Source organism: Boleophthalmus pectinirostris, unplaced genomic scaffold (genome assembly GCF_026225935.1).
Source record: "Boleophthalmus pectinirostris isolate CB_2022bp ecotype Guang Dong unplaced genomic scaffold, ASM2622593v1 HiC_scaffold_1, whole genome shotgun sequence".
In the NCBI taxonomy this organism is placed as follows: domain Eukaryota; kingdom Metazoa; phylum Chordata; class Actinopteri; order Gobiiformes; family Gobiidae; genus Boleophthalmus; species Boleophthalmus pectinirostris.
In genome coordinates this window covers 3,425,218-3,445,869 of record NW_026570970.1, presented here as the reverse complement: position 1 = coordinate 3,445,869, position 20,652 = coordinate 3,425,218, and the positions used below count along the sequence as shown (strand labels likewise).

The following is a 20,652-nucleotide window of genomic DNA, read 5'->3' as shown; positions in this document are numbered from 1 at the left end:
CGACTGTTTGTGTCTCGCTCCTTCTGAGTCACAGATGCTACGAAAGCCGATCAATTTAATGCTCCCAATGAACTGTAATGAAAACCCGGACATTTCCATCACTTAAAAAAATAACCCGGACGCCCAGGACAAGACGCAAAACACGGACATGTCCAGGGAAAAACGGACGTTTGGTCTCCCTGCTGTTAACGTCACATATTCACAGCATGTATAGAAACATTAAAACAAATGACAAATAAAACATTACATATAAAATGTTGATCTAAAAACAGATCAACATTTTATATTTACTGTTTTATTTTTGTTCTGTTTTCAGGTGGAGCTGTTCACTCCCAAACAGAGGTCGTTTTGTGTCTTGGAATCTGCTCGGACACGTGTGTTAATCCTTAAGCCCTGCACAAGATCCTTCCTCTTTACGTTTTTTGGTACCAAGTCCAAATTTGTTTTTTCCAGTTGGTGAAGTTTTTCCAAATGTTGCGTTGAAGCTGCAGAGTCTCGGGTGAGTGTGTCGACCTCGCACCTCCCTGGACCTGCTGCTGTCGAGTCGTCATTTTGGTCTTAAATGTTCGTTTGAATTCACTCTGCATGATCCTGGAGTTTTGGATTCACTATTTTGTCGCCAAAGCCTGATCCCGTCAGATCTCAGCAGGTCCTGGTCTGGACACTGGGAAAATCAGGAGCCACAGGAGGCGCCAGTTGCAGAAACGGTTGTTGTGTCCTTAGGCAAGACACTTCACCACATCGCCTTGTATGAAAGTGGAGTGTTGTGTGTGAGTGTTGGTGGTCTTGGGGGGCCGATGGTGCAGATTGGCAGCCTCACTTCCGTCAGTTTGCCCCAGGGCAGCTGTGGCTACAGTTCTAGTTTAAACCACAGAGTGTGGAGTGAATAAATAATGTTCTGTAAAGCGTTTTTGTGACATACTTTAACTTCTTGGGTTCTTTTTAAAGACAAAACAGTAAAGTGTGTTTACCTTGTTGACATGTTTCTGCTGCTGCATCTTCAGATCCGTCCTGGTGTTGGTGTTACTTCCTGTAGGCCGTGGTCAGACCTGATGGACCTGCAGGTCGCTCAGACTGAGGAAAAGGAACAGCAAAAGGAATACTAAAAGGAAACATCAGAGAGACTCACCAGAACACAAAAAGACAAAGCAGAACAGGAAAACCTCAAATCCACCACATCAGACACTGTAAACCAGAGGAGCTCACACTTTTTCATCATGTGACCTACTTACAAAATGACCAAGTCAAAATGATCGACCTGATACAAAGTCAAACAAACTGCACTGAAACACTCTGTGCCCCTTTTTTGGACCCTCCCCCACAGTTTGAGAACCTCTTCTTTAAGAGAACTTCCTCTGGCACTTTACACAAAACTGTGGAAAAAGTGAAGGAAGATTTTTAAACCTGTTTTTTAAAGTTCCAAACTGGAGTTTCATTCTTTTCTGGTTTTGCAGTGATATTTACCAGCCTCTGCACATTTACCAAACCAAACGCACATCGTGACAAACACAGATGCATTTGTCACTTTTGTTAGACAAACTTCAGCCAAATGTGGCAGTAGGTCTGTTCTGTAGATCCGCTCTATGCTGTAGACCTGCTTTGTGCCAACACTGGAACACAAATTTAGACTGGTTTTTGCTTCACGTTTGGTCTTGCTCTTCTAATCAGCCGCACTGTGGGAGGGGCTTGTGTTGGCTGTACGCAGGAAGGAGCGAGAGCGTGAAAAGGCGAGGGGCGGCGTGCTGACGTGAGGCAGATGGACAGGTAGGATGTTTAGGAAGTTGAACCTGCCCTGTGATGCACGCTGGTACACGAGGGCACACGCTGTCGCAGACGAGCCGTGCATAGGGAGCGTGTGTGTTTGTGATGCGCCGTAGAGTCTCCGCGGGTTTCAAATGAGCGCACAGGCTGCACTGAGACGCCCCACACGCTCCTGCACCCGCTACAAGTTTATTACCAACAGCAGCGGCCGCAATGAAATATGATCACACTTGTTGAGTGTCAGACCTCGAGTGAGAGACAAGACCGAGTCCAAACGCGAGTCCAAGACGAGACACGACGATCTACCCACACGACCTTGGAGATCGACTGGTAGATCAGGATCGATGTATTGAGCACCACTGGTGTAAAAGAAACAACCACATTCTGGATCAGGACGGGGCTCAGCTCAAACGCTGCATCAGGGACGATGATGAAATCAGGAAACGAGGCACAGACAGGATTAACCGTGATGACGGAGCGTTCCTCCTTTCACACACCTGGGACACTCTCCTCCAGAGACACCGGGCGACAGGAGGCGTGGTCAGTCTGAGCGACCTGCAGGTCCATCAGGTCTGACCCCGCCCACAGGAAGTAACAACAGCTGATATACGACACGTCACCACCAACACCAGGACAGATCTGAAGATGCAGCAGAAACATGTCAACAAGGTAAACACACTTTACTGCATCGTCTTTAAAAAGAACTCAAGTAGTTAAAGTACATAAGAAGACAAAATGAACAACTTTGTGACAAACTGTTTGTTTGTGAAAATCTCAGTCTCTAATAAGAGCCTCTGACCTTCAGCAGCGTGGCTCCTGATTGGCTCTTTGGCCGCGCTCCTCACTTCCTGCGCTCGACTCCAGAGATGAGTGCATCGTTACGGCGCCGCGGCCTCCTGTGATTTACGGAGAGAGTTTTTGGAGCGTTCTCCTGGACGCGGTCGGGCCCCGGGGACGGTTGAACGTCGTTGTGTCAGAGCTTCGTTATGTGGAGCGCAGGTGTGTGCGCTTCAACACGACGTCTCCTCGTTTGACCACAGACGAAGCTCCAGTCTTATCTTCACCACGGAAACGACAATAACAAACAGGTTTCTCAAGGACGTAGCGTTTAACAAAAGACGTAAAGTTTCCTGTGGGGATAAGAATTTAATTTGAAGCGTCAAGATAAATTTACTTTTCACTTTTGATTTTATAAACGTTCTAACGTCGTGTCCTGATGAAAACACGTGTTTCTGTTCTGTTTCATTTATGTTTAGATAAATCCTGTAAATCCTCCATTTCCCTCCTCAAACCCTGAAACTCTGCCCCCTGCTGGTGTTTACAAGCATCCACGAAGCTCCTCCATGTTTTTAAAAGTCCAGACAGGCCCAGAAACTCTGATGTAACAGATAATACTCAAACTCATCCTGTGTGAATGGGCCTCACGTCTCCTCGGGGTCACACTGACCCAAAGAATCTTTTTGTTTTCATTCTTTTGAGGCGGGTCAATCAGACCCAAATATTTATTTTCTCGCCTGGTGAGAATTTATTTGAAAATAAATTTTTGGGTCTGATTGACCCGCCCCAAGAGCGCGGGAAGGGAAAAAACATGTCTTCGGGTCAATGTGACCCCGAGGAGAGCGTGTTTTTAAGCCTCGCTCTGAGCCGCAGTAACTGCACTCGCTCTGATTGGTTCAAACGCTCCAGACCTGGTTTAGTCCTGGTTTAGTCCTGGTTTAGTCCTGGTTTAGTTAGGGAGGGGCCGATGGCGCAGATTGGCAGCCTCACTTCTGTCAGTCTGTCCCAGGGCAGCTGTGGCTACAGTAGTTTACACCACAGAGTGTTGAGAGAAAATGTAACAGTAACACGTCTCCGAGTGTCCAAAACAAGTGTTATATAAATGCACTGAGTAATTAATTAAAAAAAGAAGATAATTTATAATATTAATATTAATGAATAATAATGTATTTATTTTAAAAGGAAAATAAAGAAGGGGAAAAAACAAAGAAAATGTCTTTAAAATTCTGCTTCAAGATTGTAGTAAAAAGTAAAACATGATGAAAGGAAATGATGATGTGAAAAAAATATCAGTAAAGAACAGAGACAAGGTGTTTATTTTAAAAAACAGTGTGTGTTTGGAGAAGGATGGTTTAAGGACTGGGGAGTTTTGTAGTTTTGTGTTTATTGAATGTATTATTTCATGTTTTTGAGTTTTGTTTTTTATGTTTATTGTATTTTGCCAAATGTTTTATTCTATTGTCTTTAATAAAAAAAATAATTAAAATAAAAAACACATTAAAACAGAGATCAGAAAATAGCAAAATATGGTCCCTGTAAGTGTGAGTTTGTGAAAAATAAACTTGATTCATCATTAAAAAATGGACTAAAAACACCCCCCTCCTCTTCTTCACTTCACTCACACGGCTCTGATCCATTCCCAGTCTCCTTCTGCCCCCTGCTGGTGCGTCTCTGCTACTGCACCAAGGAAAAGCACCAGGATGATTCTTTCCTGGCAAATCCACAATTCTGTCTGTTATTTGGGGAATATAATGTTAAATTATGGATGAATAAAACACATATTTATATTCAGTGTTGGGAAGTTTACTTTTAAAATGTAATCCCCTACAGATTACAGATTACACACCCCAAAATGTAGTTTGTAACATAATCCATTAAATTACTTAAAAGTGAGTAATGTAATCTGATTACTTTGGATTACTTGATTTGCTGTAGAGAAAAAAAGACGAGGAAATCTTCATATAAGAAGTTTTGTCTGATAAAAGAAAATAAAAAGTCCAGATTTTACTGAACCAAATTAAAAATATTATTTATAGAAAACAAAGAAACACGTCCACACAGCAGGATTTAGTCCTGTTAAATCCTGGTTTAGTCCTGGTTTTAGACCTGGTTTGGACCTGGTTAATAAATGGTTTTAGTCCTGGTTTAGTCCTGGTTTAGTCCTGGTTTGGACCTGGTTTAGACCTGGTTTAGACCTGGTTTAGACCTGGTTTAGACCTGGTTTAGACCTGGTTTAGACCTGGTTTAGACCTGGTTTAGACCTGGTTTGGACCTGGGTTTAGACCTGGTTTTAGACCTATTAAATCCTGTTTTAGACCTAGTTTAGACCTGGTTTAGAACTGGTTTGGACCTGGGTTTAGACCTGGTTTAGTTTCTGGCAGTGAGTGGAATTACCAAACAAAACAAAACAAAAAAAATGGTTTAGCCCAAAATGTGAAAACAGTTAAATCCCTCTGTGTAATCCATTTATTTCAACAAAGTAACTGTAATCCAATTCCCACTCACTGAAACAGTAACTGTAACTGAATACAGTTACTCATCATTTGTACTCTGATTACATAACTCCAGTACATGTAATCTGTTACTCCACAACACTGTTTATAAATCAACAACAGGAACAGAGCTGCAAACAAATTCTGTTTATCCCCGAGGCTCTGAGGTTTCTGCTGTTCAATATTTAAACGTTGCTCATCAAAAAAGTGTTATTGTTCATTTAACTTCACACAGATTTAACTCCAGTACAGAGGACATGCTCTAAAAGAATAAATCTAAATTAAATGAATAAAATATAAACACTAAGGTGCTCATTTACCTTCAAATAGACAGAAAATCACCAAAAATATTTATATACAGAATTGGAATAAACTTTTTGTCTTTTTGTCTTTAGGAGGATGTGGCGTCTACAGTCCGGTCTCTTCCTCCTCGCAGCCGCAGAAGGGGAACGTCCCGCAGCACGGCTGGAGCCAGGGCCTCCAGAGGACCCGGGACCAGGACATCTGAGCGGAGGGTCCGTCGGAGTGGACCTGCCCCTCCAGCGAGCGCCTGTGTCTCCGCACGGCCTCGTCCACCCGCCGCAGCACCTCGTGGTACCGCGGCTCCGTCTGCGGGCTCAGCGGGACGGACTCGGACGGGTCGCGGCTCAGGTCGTACAGGAGGGGCGGAGTCTGCGGGGTCACGTGCTCGCCGTGGCACATGCAGACCCGAGTGTGGTAGCAGCCCACAGCGCCCTCTGGGGAGAAGTTCGGGGTGAACAGGTGAGCTTTGAAGATGGAGTCACCTGGAGACACACAAGCAGGTTTATAAGGCCACGTTCAGACTGCAGGGCTTAATGCTCAATTACGATTTTTTTGTGAAATCCGATGTTTTTGCGAGGTCGTTCACATTTCCAATTAAATGCGACTTGTCTGTGACTCCAGTGTGAACGGTAAACGGCCCGAAAGTGTCCCACATGTGACACTGGAGACACGACGACGTCAACCGCAGCGAGCGTCTCTGTGTTTACGGAAGTTGTCCAAACATGGACGCAGCATCGAGCACCTGGAGATTTTACAGTTCCGGTTTCCGCCTGCTTCAGCGCAGAATAGTGACGTTTGTGTCTTGTTGATAACGTGTAGGTGGATGAATGTGACCTGATCGTTCACACTGAAGTCACATGTCAAAGATCAGATATGTATCAGTTTCAGGAGCACAGATCCAAGTGTCCTGGGTCATGTTTGAAAAAATCTGATCTGTGTGGTTCAGACTGACATTAAAAGATCAAATACAGGAACATAGAAGCAAAAAATCGGATTTGGGAACTTCAGGTGCAGTCTGAAATTTTTTGATTTTTAGAAAAGTAAAACATTAAAATATTAACAGATTTAAGGAAACTTCACCTTTCAGACCATGAGTCAGATTCATGTTTTAGTTTGAACTTTTAACCCTGCTCAGTTGAGCCACATCAGACGTTATGATAAACTTTCCCTGTTCAACCGTTTCACAGATTTTACATTATTATGATCTGCTCCACACAGAAAGGAGTTCAGGCTGATTTCCATCCGTTTTCTTCCACTTTAAAATCGGAATAAACCTCCTGCTTACTTCGAAATTAAGTTTAATTCAGAATTTTATTTTTGAATTTATTTTTGAATATTTCTGAATTAAGTTTTCATTCTGAAAAATTTCCATATTTTCATTAGGAATTAAGTGTTTACATGGATTTTTTAAAGCGGAATTCATTTTTATTCCGAATTAAATGATTTTTGTTCAGAATTAAAGCTTTGATGTGAACGTGGCGAAAACGTGATGAAGAAAAGCGTTTGTCGGACCGTCCGTCTTAAAGCGCCTGGACTTGATTTAACACGACCGGTTTCTACGAGCTCAGGTTTGGACGTAAAGATGCACTGTGTAACTTTTCTGTTGGTTTTAGTGGGAGGTGGGAGGTGCACTGACTTCCGGGCGGGTGCCAGCGGACGGCGTTGAGGTGAACTCCGCAGTAGTGGAACATGAACTCGTGCTGGGACCTGTGGGCCGTTCCCTCCAGCAGCGGCATCAGGTTGTGTCCGTCCAGAGGCCTGCCACAAAAAACAAAAACAAAAAAACACGGGACGCAATCAGACAAGAAGTACACGAAATACTCTTAGACATTTTTCAGCTTCAATAGAGGCTTTGCACCGTCACGTGTCGCCATGGCAACAGTACCTACGCCGCCATGACACCGGACACACTATGTCACCGACTTCAGCAGCGTCGGAGAAACATGGGCAGGTTTTGTTGTGTATTTGGTTGTTCTAGACCAGGAGAGTCAAACTCATTTTGTTCCGGGGGTCGTGTCCAACCGACTTTGATCCAAAGTGTCCGGATCAGAAAACTCATGTCATATAAACCCCAAAAATAACAAGAAGTTCAAATATTTGTGCAGAGAAACACAAATCTATTACAGAAATCTTTTTTAATTGATGAACTCTTTCTTTTACAAAATATTATAATATTATGAACAACCTGAAACTTTAAGAAAAATACAATTTCAACACAAAGTTTTAACATGAACTTGTCTGTAAACAGGAATAAGTCAATTTTTGTTGTAAAATCCTGCACTCGGCTCCACTTTTCTCATGTTGGACATTTTTCTGATGAGGGTGTCACGGTCAACAGTCAAAACGATCGTCCTTTAAGAGCGTTTGGAAAGAGACAAGTCTTCATTTGTGCTGCTCTGGTGGGAGGGGCCACGTACAGAGACGCTGGAGACGCTGCTGTGATAAACACCACAGAAAATTAACACCATTTTAGTAGAAAATATCATTAATATATTTCAGTAGAAAATCAGTCAAGGGCCAAATTAAAGGTCTTGGAGGGCCGGATCTGGCCGCATGTTTGACACCTGTGCTCTAGACGCTCTGAAAGGGATAAAATCTGGAGTATCTTTTGGACGAGGAGGAGGAGGAGGAGGACGAGGAGGAGGAGGACGAGGAGGAGATGAGGACGAGGAGGAGGGGTTCATTGGAAACACATTGCGAAGGCCGTACGTCTGTTTGCATGTTTGCACAGATCAGCTCACATAATAAACCACATGTGGAGCCGCGCACATTTCCTCGTGCGTTTGTGCCGTCTGCCTGAAAACATCGCCCCGGACCCGGACCGCTCCCCCCGCGTGGAGACGGGACGCCGCAAAAACTCACACAAAGTTTTTATTTTTTACGATTACAGCCCAAAATACTTCATAAACGCTGCGAAAAACTCCTTAAAGGTTGTATAGAGGATTTTTTCTTGTGCACGTTCAGAATTACTGTTGAAGTTTCCTGTCTAGAAGTAATTGAGCGACCGACGCGTCAGTTTTTTTAGACCCTTCGTCTGTTTCAGTCGCACCATCGCTGGACGAGATCTCCAAGAATCACCTCAGTTCGGCTTTGCTCCTTTTCCTCTTCTCTTCTTCTTTCAGCGACCTCAAAAAGGGACTTTCTTTTGCGGTGAACCGGTCATGGATTCTCGTCCGCTTACTAGAACTTGCCAACTTACAAAAAACATTTCCCCAAAAAGTGCGACTGTTTTTTTCTTCTTCGTTGTGCATTTTTTGGCTGGTGTGACTTATACTCTGGAGCGACTTACACTCTGGAAAATACGTAAGTCACAGGAAACACTCAAACCATGAAAAAAGTCACACTTATAGTCCAAAAAATATGGTACTAAAAAGAATAAAATACACTAAAAGAATTAATAAATAAAAGACGCAGAGGAGCAAACAACTCGCTCATTGTTAAAAGTCAGAGAGTAAAAGTGTGTGTTAAAACGAGACTTAAACTCTTCACTGTGGGGCTGTGGGGCTGCAGTGTTCCACAGAGAAGCTCCTGTCCTCCTGGTTTAAGTCTCGTCTTAGGCCCCACGAGTTGGAGCTGGACCTCGGACCTCAGGGGAGTAAATCCGAGACGCAACGTGAGGCCAGAACATTCAAAGGTTTTAGAAACAGTTGAGGAATAACCGTCCCGTGGAGCCTGGGTGAGCACAGGTGGAAGTCGGCAGGAGCGGCAGGTGCGTGGTACCTGTCAGGTCGGGTGTCCCGGGCCAGGTGCTTGAGGGTGGGGTACAGGTCCATGAGGCTGGTGGGCTCGTGCACCTGTCTGCCGGGGGGTAACCTGCCGGGCCAGCGGAATATCCCCGGCACCCGGATCCCCCCCTCCCAGCCGCCCATCGCCTTCCCACCTGAAAGAAACAAAAACAACAAAAACAACAACTTCAAGATTTAAATTCAGTTTCAGTTCATCTTTATTCAGGACTCATGGAGGATTTTTTTTAACACAGACGAGGACAGTGACACAAAACAATAAACATGTATGTTTTTAAAAGACAGACCAGTGAGTGTGTTTACATGCACATCAATAACCCGGTTATGATCGGGTTTTTTAAGTTTCCCGGTTTCTTGATGGTGCATGTAGACGCAGTAACCCGGTTTCAGTAACCCGGTTATGGCAGTAATCCCGGTTATTAGAAACCGAGTTACTGTAGCTGGTTTATTCCGATAGTAACCGGATACTTGTGGCATGTAAACGCAGTATCCCGGTTACTGCAACATAAAGTTGAGTCGCATGCGTCCAAAAGACACTTTCCAGCCTTTCACCACAACAGTAGCGACATAAATAAAGTGACCAACATAAATAAAGTGACCAAACGAGTGAAATGACTGTAAAATAAAGAGCTGCGCTAAACCTGCACACGTACAATCTGCACTCGTGCACGACATCTGCACTCGTGTGACGCTGAAAAGCTAAAACATGAACTATCTCCTAACTCTATATGCACAGAACAGACTCACCATCATCAGCACCTCTTCTGTCACAGAAATAACACACATAATCCACAGAGTCGTGTCATTTAGTCCAAAAGAAACTGATCACATCAGCGGCGCAAGGAGCGAGTTGTTTTTATCAGCGCTAACAGTTTATGCTAATTAGCCAAACGGTCTTAAGTTTCGTTTCTGTAAAACGTAAACAAATGTGATCAGAGCTGAATGATCTGATCAAACGGGCTGATGTGTCTATAGTGTTTATGGTTTATATGTTGTAAAGTTGAGTTTATTTATGCAGAAGATTTGAATGAAGAATCTGCACAGTGGATTGTGGGAGATCTCGTAGCTCCTTAGCTTCTTATGCTAAAGGAGCTCACGGTTTGTATTTTTCCTGGTTTATGAAATTGATTTAAGTTAATTTTTGCACCTGCGCATTTGTAAGATTATGTCAAGAAACCGGGACACTCCATTTGATCATGTACACGTGGATATGAGTGTCCCGGTTTCTCAGTGCTCATGTAAACACAGTAACACGAACACTGACAGAACCGGGACATGGAGAATAACCGGGTTATTGATGTGCATGTGACACACTCACTGTCTCCACCTGTTGGACTGACGTCGTTTTGCACTGAGTCTCAAATCTGTGAGTGACGTTATTATTTTATCGTCCGATTTGTTCAGTCTGCAAATAAAACTGAACATTAAAGTTGTTCGTGGAGCCTGCAGTTTTCACTCGTGCAGTAACAAACATCTCAGTTACACTCGTCCATCGTGGCTCCTCAAAAGCTCCACAAACGTCAGGGACAAAGACCAGGATTTTGGAGAGTTTTTTTTGTACTGCTTTTATAGATTGACTTTATTATTTTTGTTCATTGATTTTATTATTATTTTATTTATTGATTTTATTAGTTTCCTCATGGTTAGAACATAATTCTGCTGATTTTTTATTTTTTTTTAAGCCCTGGAAACTGTCCTGTCTATAAGATGTGCAAAACAAATAAAGTTGGATTGGAATGGACAGTTTACTTCAGAAGTTTAATTCCAAATAATCATTTTCATAAGGAATTAAGTGTTTACATGGTCTTTTTAAAGTGGAATACATTTTTATTCAGAATTAAAGCTTTCATGTAAACATGGCAAATGTAGAAGGAAAAAAAAAACATATAAATTACGCTGGACCATAAGTCATATTATCGGGAAATTTAGTTGATTAAATTAGAGACCAGGAAGAGACACTACAACTCTTCAAACTGTCAGTCTTGCGTGAAACCTGGTTTAGACCTGGTTTACACCTGGTTCAGTCCTAGTTTGTGACCTGGTTTAGACCTGGTTCAGTCCTGGTTTAGTCCTAATTTAGTCCTAGTTTAGATTAGACCTGGTTTAGACCTGGTTCGTTTAGAGTTTAGTTTAGTCCTGTTTAGACCTGGTTTAGACCTGGTTCAGTTCTGGTTTAGTCCTAGTTTAGATTAGTCCTGGTTTAGACCTGGTACAGTCCTAGTTTAGTCCTAGTTTGTGACCTGGTTTAGACCTGGTTCAGTCCTGGTTTAGTCCTAGTCCTAGTTTAGTAGACCTGGTTTACCTGGTTTAGTCTTAGTTTAGTCCTAGTTTGTGACCTGGTTTAGACCTGGTTCAGTCTTAGTTTAGTCCTAGTTTGTGACCTGGTTTAGACCTGGTTCAGTCCTAGTTTAGTCCTAGTTTGTGACCTGGTTTAGACCTGTTAGTTTAGTCCTGGTTTAGACCTGGTTTAGTCCTAGTTTAGTGACCTGGTTTAGTTTAGTTAGACCTAGTTTAGTCCTAGTTTAGACCTGGTTTAGACCTGGTTCAGTCCTAGTTTAGTCCTAGGTTTTGACCTAGTGACCTGTTTAGACCTGGTTCAGTCCTAGTTTAGTCCTAGTTTGTGACCTGGTTTAGACCTGGTTCAGTTCCTAGTTTAGTCCTAGTTTTGACCTGGTTTAGACCTGGTCCTAGTTTTACCTGGTTTAGACCTTTAGTCCTAGTAGTCCTAGTTTGTGACCTGGTTTAGACCTTTCAGTCCTAGTTTAGACCTGTTTAGTTCAGTCTTAGTTTAGTCCTAGTTTGTGACCTGGTTTAGACCTGGTTCAGTCCTAGTTTAGTCCTAGTTTGTTAGACCTGGTTTAGACCTTTAGTCCTAGTTTAGTCCTAGTTTGTGACCTGGTTTAGACCTGGTTCAGTCCTAGTTTGTGACCTGGTTTAGACCTGGTTCAGTCCTAGTTTAGTCCTAGTTTGTGACCTGGTTTAGACCTGGTTCAGTCCTAGTTTAGTCCTAGTTTGTGACCTGGTTTAGACCTGGTTCAGTCCTAGTTTAGTCCTAGTTTGTGACCTGGTTTAGACCTGGTTCAGTCCTAGTTTAGTCCTAGTTTGTGACCTGGTTTAGACCTGGTTCAGTCCTGGTTTAGTCCTAGTTTAGTCCTAGTTTAGATTAGACCTGGTTTAGACCTGGTTCAGTCCTAGTTTAGTCCTAGTTTGTGACCTGGTTTAGACCTGGTACAGTCCTAGTTTAGTCCATATACGGTGCAAAAGTTCATCATCTTGTTTTATTTTTAACCTTCTGTTCCTCCTGAAGCAGACTGAACAGTTCAGGACCTTTGTAAATGCCGTTCCATCCTCCGTTCTGCCCCGCGTGGTCCCGGTCCTCCAGGTGTCCTCCGTGGTCCGAGGTGAAGTACATCAGGGTGCGGTTGGACAGGCCCAGAGAGTCCACCGTCTCCGTCACCTGACCTGAACACAAACCGTCAAATAAAAACACTCCAGAACCTCCACGAGCTCCTCAGGCCGTGAGCACCGACCGACGATCCAGTCCATCTCCTCCAGGTTGTCCCCGTACAGACCGTGGACGCTCTTCCCCGCGAACTGGGGGTTTGTGAAGAGCGGCGTGTGCACGTGGAGCAGGGAGAAGAACAGCAGGAACGGACGCTCTTTGTTTCTGCAGAAAGAGGAGCGAAGGTTACAGGCTTTTCTCTGTGGAGTCTGCATGTTCTGCCTGTGTCTGCGCTCCACGTCACATTAGGCCGTATGACCCCTGGCATCACTGAGCTTCACTTGACTGGAGCTGAACGTTGTGGGTGACGTCACACTCACCTAGTCCACTTTTTAATACAGTCTACGATCCTTTTTACTTTTAGACAATGTCTCAGACTGGATTCACAGCGCGGTTTTGTGGATTTTCATTAGGAATTAAATGTTTACGTGGTCTTTTTAAAGCAGAATTCATTTTTATTCAGAATTAAAAGATTTTTATTCTGATTTAAAGCTCTTATGTATGTGCTTTTAAACTCCACACAGCCTCACTAGAATCATTTGGATCATTTCAGCTCTGGAATTGCTCATCTCTACTAAACTAAAAGGTAAAAGGAGCTGATAATTTGGAAACTACTACATGACATCACAAGGTGGAACAGAGCGTTTTGAGCTTTGAAGATGTAGACAAACTAATAATAAAGAGTTACTCAAACATGTGAATGAAACAAAGATCAACTCCAGGTCTGTTTTTGAAGAGGGAACAACATTATATCGTGGCTTAAAGGTTGTATGGAAGATTTTCCAAGGAATGAGAAATGCAGCGACTGTTTGTCCGTTTTTAAATGTTGCGCTCGGCTCCTTTTCCCCTTCTCTTCTTCTTTCAACAACGTCAAAAACGGACTTTCTTTTGCGGCGAACAGGTCGTGAATTCTTTTCTGCCATTAAAACAAAATTTGTGCAAAATTAAAGGAACCTACAGTTCAAAAAATACGCCAAAAACGGCTGTGCTGGTTGAGTAAACGGCATCAGTGCGTGAGAGGCGAACATAAACCACACAATGCCAGCGCGTCGGCAAGTCAGAAAAGTAGAAACGTAGGGAGTTTGATTGACAACCTAACAGCCAATAGATAAAGAGGGAGCCTTGTTATCTATTGGCTGATGTTTATCTGCCCCCACCACGTCCACAATTTATGGATTTTCAATCTTTTTTTTTTTTTTTGGTCATCATAATTATAAGGCTGCTGCATCTCTGTAATGGTATTTTGAACTTTCATTGACAATTTGAAACAAACAAACAAACAAAAAAATCCTCCATACAACGACAAGACTCACTTTTGTGGAATGCAGGACTCTTAAATTTTCTAGAACAAGATGAGTTTTAGTAAAACACTGATCAAATCCAAACCCCAGGATGAGCGAGTCCCACCTGTGGATGAAGTCCTGGGCCTCCGCGAGGAGCCGCCGGGGAACAGTCTCCGTCCTGAGGGGCTGCTCCACCACCTCCCCGTCCCTCATCAGGACACAGTTCCACCTGCGCAAGAACCCGAACGGAACCAACCACACCGACGCCAGGACCACGAAGACGAGCAGCAGAGACAGGAGGAAGGACGAGCTGAGGTCCAACAGGCCGCACCAGCGCACACACACCTGCAGGGGGAGACACACACACACACAGAGACAAAGGCTGCGTTCAGACTGTAGCCTGAAGTGAAATGTGACCCAGGACACTTGGATCTGTGCTCCTGAAACTGATACATATCTGATCTTTTGACATGTGACTTCAGTCTGAACGGCCAAAGCGCATTGTCCACTGTCCCTTCAGAACTCACCACTGTCCTCCCCACGTCAACTTCACTGCTTATTATTTATTTTTAAATGCATTAATCTCAGTTATCCTGAAGATCTTAAACAGTATTTAATTTCATTCAGATCCTCTTATAGTTTACGTCTTGCAGATCAGATATTTTTTGTCGTCCCAAGAGTCAAAAAACAAATTGGAAAATACTCATTTAAATATAAAGCTGCTTCTGATTGGAACAATCTTTCCTCATCGATTAGAGCTTTAACTTCTGTCCCTTTATTTAAAAATGCTCTGGTTCAACATTTATAGAACCCATGTCATTGTTTTTGATTATTTTGTTGAATTTTGTTGTTTATCTTGTTGTATCCTGTGATTATATTTGAACTCTGTTTATTATTATTGTTATTATTATTATTATTTATTTTTATTTATTTATTTATTTATTTTTTTTCTTTAAAATTTGTTTTATTATGTGTGAAACAATCAAGCGTGAGTGAGTGTGACTGTGTGTGTTTATTATTATTGTTATTATTATTTATTTATTTATTTATTTTTCTTTAAAATTTGTTTGATTATGTGTGAAACAGTCAAGCGTGAGTGAGTGTGACTGTGTGTGTGTTTATTATTATTATTGTTATTATTATTATCATTATTTATTTATTATTAGTTTTTATTTATTTATTTTTTCTTTAAAATTTGTTTGATTATGTGTGAAACAGTCAAGCGTGAGTGAGTGTGACTGTGTGTGTGTTTGTGACTGTGTTGATTTTCTGTATCTGTCTTTTGACCCCCTTGAAAACGAGATGGTGACACGTCTCAAGGGGCTCATCCTCAGGACAAATAAATTCAAACTCAAATTCAAAGTGCATTCATCCACCTACACGTTATCAACAAGCCACAAACGTCACTATTCTGCGCTGAAGTAGGAGAAAATTGTTAATAAACTCCGTATACTTGTTCTGTTGTTGTTGATTTCCAGCGTGAACATGAGTCGGTTCAAGATTAGGAGCAGGAACCGGAACCACCACGGTTCTGTCGGCCTGAAAACACCTAGAGCTCCTCAATGTTTTTCAATATAAAACCAAAAATAAGAAAACGGAAAAAAAAAACTATTTTCTTCATTATTTGTCTCCAAAACCAAAATGAAAAAAACAGATAATGATTCGTTTTTTCAGTTTTCGATTTTATGTTTAAATGAAAAATGGAAAAAACGGATAACGGACGTTTCCCGTTTACATGACTTCTGTGACTGCGATGCCGGACTGAACCAGGACTGATCCAGGACTGATCCAGGTCCGGGACCAGACCGAGACCAGACCGAGACTGAGATCAGACCGGGACCAGAGCGGGACTGAGACCGAGACCAGACCAAGACCAGGTCAGGACCAGACCAGGACCAGGTCAGGACCAGACCGGGACTGAGACCAGAACTGAGACCGAGACCAGACCTGGACCAGACCGGAGGCTCAGAGCCCACAGCAGGGCCGGAGCTCGAAGCTGAGACTCGGACCCCGCGGAGACTCAGAGTCAAAGCTCAGAGTCCACTCTGGTCCCGGCCTGGTCCCGGTCTGGTCCCGGTCTGGTCCCGGTCTGGTCCCGGTCTCAGTCACGCTCTGGTCTCAGTCCCGGTCTGGTCCCGGCCTGGTCCCAGTCTCAGTCGCGCTCTGGTCCCGGTCTGGTCTCAGTCCCGGTCTGGTCCCGGTCTGGTCCTGGTCTGGTCTCAGTCGCGCTCTGGTCCCGGTCTGGTCCCAGTCTCAGTCGCGCTCTGGTCCCGGTCTGGTCTCAGTCCCGGTCTGGTCTCAGTGTGTTTTCAGTGTTTCGTTTTCTAATTTTTTGTTTTATTTAGAAAAACTAATGAACGAATGACACACAGATTGTCCTCCAGCAAACACACACACACCTGCGTAAAGGACCAAACAGAAAGGCAAAGACAAGCGCATAAAATAAGTTTCAATTAAATAAAGTCAAAAAAGGTCATTTAACAAAAGCTCAAATTAGGCAAATAACATTAACCTGTTCCCATCCACCTAATTTTGGCGTGTGCACAATAGCACTACATACCCAAATGCCATAGCTTATTAAAAGAAAACCTTAGAACCCACATGCTTGTGTGAGGCACCATTTTAAAGCTTAGACCTTCTAGTTTCTGTAGATATGTACATGAAGACTGTGAGTGCTGCCTAACCTACAGTACAGTCAATTAAATATTGTATTTTTTTGCTTCGAGAAAAAAACAGAAAAAAATAAAGGCCTTAGCTTGGTCATACTTCATGCTAGGCATTTGTGACTCACTACACTCATTGTTCAAGTTGTTGGCAACAACTGTGTAGAATTTCAGACCTTTAGGACAAAGGGTTTTGATGCTGTGAGCCTTTGTGTAAACAAAATGACAATTCGGCACAAGATTGCCAAATTTGTGCCAAAATAATAATAATAATAATAATATAATAATAATTAATTATTATTATTTATAATACTAATTCTTCTGAGCTTTAGGCATGTTTTCTCAAGAAAAAAAACTAAAAGTAGCCAAAATTGTCTTCCAAGTGTCAGATCTGTCCACTATGGCCCCTCCCCCACTGCTTCTCTGTGTCTCTGTGGCGCCTTGTAAACACAGGGTCCGTTTCAAAGATTATCTGCATGTCCCACCCACCGTTTGAAAGCTCTGGTGATTGGCTAAAACAATATGTCAATCACTTTCTGGAAGATCCAATGACTGAAGAGATTTCCCGTAAACAAACTGATGACGCGTGCGTAAAGCCAGGAAGTACGTGGGTGCGTTAGCTTCTTCAGCGGCTTGTCCCAGCTAAACCCCGGCACCGACAACAGCGGGGAGGGTCTCATTTTGAAGCTAAGAGTGTGAGGAAAACAAGCGCACCCAAGAGCGCCAAGAGAAACGGAACTCAGAGAGGGAGAAGGCAACATGTGTGTTTTCATTCACGCATTCATCCATTCATACGGACGAGGATTTTCTGGATTATTTACCCACATGGAATTATTTTATGGAAAAAACAACTTGATATTCTTTTTCTGTGGATTATTACGGATTTATTGAGTACAACTTTTCATGGATTGAACGCGTGTTGGACCGACAGAACCGGCTCAAAGGTAAGAAACGCGTATCTTATTCTTTGATTATGATGTGAATTTTTAAGTTATCGTGTTTTTGGCTCGTTGTACGGCATAAAATGAATAATATGGTTGTTTTATTGATAAATTAAGCTTTCAAACTATGTATGGCCAGTAGTGAAAACAATAATGAAGGTGAAAATACAGAGTGAACATTTTTTATTGGAAAATGGTAAGTGGTTTTAAACAAAAAGCTGGGCTCAGAAAAATTTAAATGTGTTCAAAAATTGCGGCGGGTGTTTCAATCAGAGGGATCAAAACTTTAGACAACGAAATCCAGGCGCTGCAAAGAAATAAAAATCACACGAGGGAAAGCAGAGTTAAAAGTTATTTAGACGTCCAGTGCCAGATTCTGATCACTAGAACCTGTTGCCATGGAAACAAAATTCAAAAACAAAGCTGTGTTTGGAGTCAAAGACTTTGATGTCCCGAAACAGTTTAAGGTAGAAGCTGTGAGACCGTCTGCAGACAAAGATCATTCGACGTTTAACTCAAGATTAGACACAGACGAACAAGCTTAAAATGTCTGGATCTCGGTCAACGCGAGGGGTTAAGGTCGAAGCACAACCTAAAAAAGCAAGAAGCAAATGCAAAAATATCGCTAAGAAAGTGGAAGAACCAGAGGAAGTGTTTTATCCACGTAAATTCCAGCACGTTCTGGAAAAAAAAAGGCTTCCTGACCCTCCGCTGGTTTACGACGTCATGTGCCCCTTCGCCGGACCAATCGGCGAGGAACAGTTATCGAAATATCGCGCGAAAATCAAGAAATGGTTAAAACTTAGAGAAACCCCTCAAAAATCACCACAAAATCTGAAAGAAATGAGGTACAAAGCGGAGTTAGAAAGTTATAAAAAAACGAAAGATTTTGGCGCATCTTTTGAAAACGTAAATGATTCCAAACCTGGCCACAGCGAAGAGCAAACGATAAAGAACGAGACAAATTTTGCGGAAAAAATAGATAAATTTGACGCCAGCAAACATTTCCCAACTCCGAAATCTGACGGATACAAGACCAAACGGACAAACCGAGACGCTGAAAAAAGATCGGAAACTATCTACGAGAACAGAAAAGACGTACAGAAGTTTTTGGCGAATCATAAAAACGTAAAAGTGCTTAGTCCCAGCGACTTCCTCGAAAAATCTGACAAATTTATGGAGTCAAATCTTTATCGAGTTTTGAAGGTTCCGCCGGTTTTAATCTCATCGAAATTTGGCGTTTCTCAAAAAAAGTCCGAACCCCAGGATGAGCGAGTCCCACCTGTGTGCGAGGCGAGGCCAAAAAGATCCATCGCTTCTCAACTGATCAACGCAGAACGGCTTTTTAGTCCGATAAAAGTGACGCCACAAACTCCAATTCAGTGGAACAAAAGTGAAAACGACTAGAAACGGCACACAACAAAATCTGAAACAAGAAATGGTTGAAAGGGAGATTTGGGACGTCCCTGAAACTGAATCCAAAAATTAAATTCCTGCCAACTGAATTCTAGGTTCTTGAGTGAGTAGATGTGATGAGCAAAAAATAAATACATTTTAAAAAGTGAAGTAAATGTGTCTTTTGTGTTTCTGTAATGATGAGTTTCAATAAGGCAGCAAACTTCCTCCAGCTCAACCAGGGCAAAACTGAGGTTTTAATTATTGGTCCTGAAGCTCAGAGAGAGAAGCTCAAAGCTCCAAACCTCCTGACTGAACCCTGTGAGAGGGTCAAGAGTTTAGGAGTTACTCTTGATCGTGAGCTCAGCTTTGAGCCACACATCAGGTCCAGCACTAAATCTGGTTTTTATCATCTAAAAAATATTGCCAGAGTCAGACCTTTTCTCTCTCAAGCCAGTGCAGAGACTTTAATACATGTTTTTATCACAAACCGTGTTGATTACTGTAATGTTCTTTCTGCTCTTCCAAGGAAATCTACAGCTCCACTACAGCTCCTCCAAAACTCTGCAGTTTTATCACATGAGCCTCTCGGACTCTCAGCTCCTCAGGTCTCGTCTTTTAACTGTCCCAAGAGTCCAGACTAAAACTCACGGTGAGGCGTCGTTCAGCTTTTACGGTCCCCGTTTGTGGAACAGTCGACCTGAGGATCTGAGGTCCGCTGCGAGTGTTCAGAATTTTAAAAGTAAACTCAAAACGTATATATTTAATTTAGCTTTTAATTGAAACTTTTATCTGTTTTAATTTAAATTATTATTAATATTATTATTAGGCCCGAGTGCCAGAGGCCGGCGAAGGGCCTATTAGTATCGCAAAGCGATGCTCCAAGTGGCCGAAAAATGGAATGGCGCGACATGACTCGCCCATAGTGACCAGGGACCCTCGCCATCACGTAGCAATGTGCCTGAGGTTTCCGAAAACGTATAGTTTGTCGGCCAAAAAAAAGCGGAACATTGTTCTCGCATCAGAATATTATTCTTTCTTTCTTTCTTTCTTACTATTATTTTTCTCCTAACCAACTCACCCATTTTTCACCCACTAAACAATCCTGGAATTTTTGCCATCTGGTAAAACTCGCGCTTCCCTACGTTTTGGCTATTTCCATTTTCCAAACAGAAATAAAATGTCTCGTCAGCGCCACCAAACGACTCAAAAATGCATTAGGGAATACGAATGACACAAAAAAAATGTGCACATACAATCATGAAATTTGACACAGAAGTCGATCATGTCAAGACAAGGAAAAAATATTATTACGCCAACACCGTGTGCTCCACTAGGGGGCAGCAATATTGGCTTAAAGTTTGCTAAGCTTTTACGAACTCCTCCGAGGGCGTTCACCCGAACGAGCTCAAATTTGGTCCACATCATCTCAAGACGTAGAACAATAAAAGTTATCCAAATTGTTCACACACGTCTTACGATCTCTGAACAGTGAAGCAACACAAAATGCACACAATTTAGGAGATTTACAAATTGCTCCCATTTGCTCAAACGAACTCCGATTTCAATGAAATTTGAAACAGTTGTTAAACTCTCTGCCCTGAAGCTACTTCATGTGAAAATTATTAATTTGGCGCATTAGCGCCCCCTATAGATTGAAACAAAATTTAATATGTGAGAAAATCATTTGTTCCCAAATAGTTGTTCTGAAATTTTGCCCAAAATTTTGGCATCCTGATCCAAAAGTCAATGACATCCATGTCATATTTTTTATGGCGTTGCCATAGCGATG

General features: G+C 42.4%; 1 protein-coding gene across 1 annotated transcript in view; it reads right to left on the bottom strand.

The window, feature by feature from the left end:
• Positions 1 to 4,551: 4,551 nt before the first annotated feature.
• arsh (arylsulfatase H) overlaps positions 4,552 to 20,652 on the bottom strand; it is a 38,114-nt gene continuing 22,013 nt past the window's right edge. Inside the window, exons 6-11 of the mRNA XM_055152979.1 lie at positions 13,986 to 14,206; positions 12,607 to 12,743; positions 12,404 to 12,538; positions 9,054 to 9,213; positions 6,970 to 7,091; positions 4,552 to 5,815 (exon numbers count right to left, since the gene is read on the bottom strand). Coding sequence (XP_055008954.1) covers positions 5,439 to 5,815; positions 6,970 to 7,091; positions 9,054 to 9,213; positions 12,404 to 12,538; positions 12,607 to 12,743; positions 13,986 to 14,206 — 1,152 coding nt within the window. The 3' untranslated portion in view covers positions 4,552 to 5,438. The remainder of the gene's footprint in view (positions 5,816 to 6,969; positions 7,092 to 9,053; positions 9,214 to 12,403; positions 12,539 to 12,606; positions 12,744 to 13,985; positions 14,207 to 20,652) is intronic.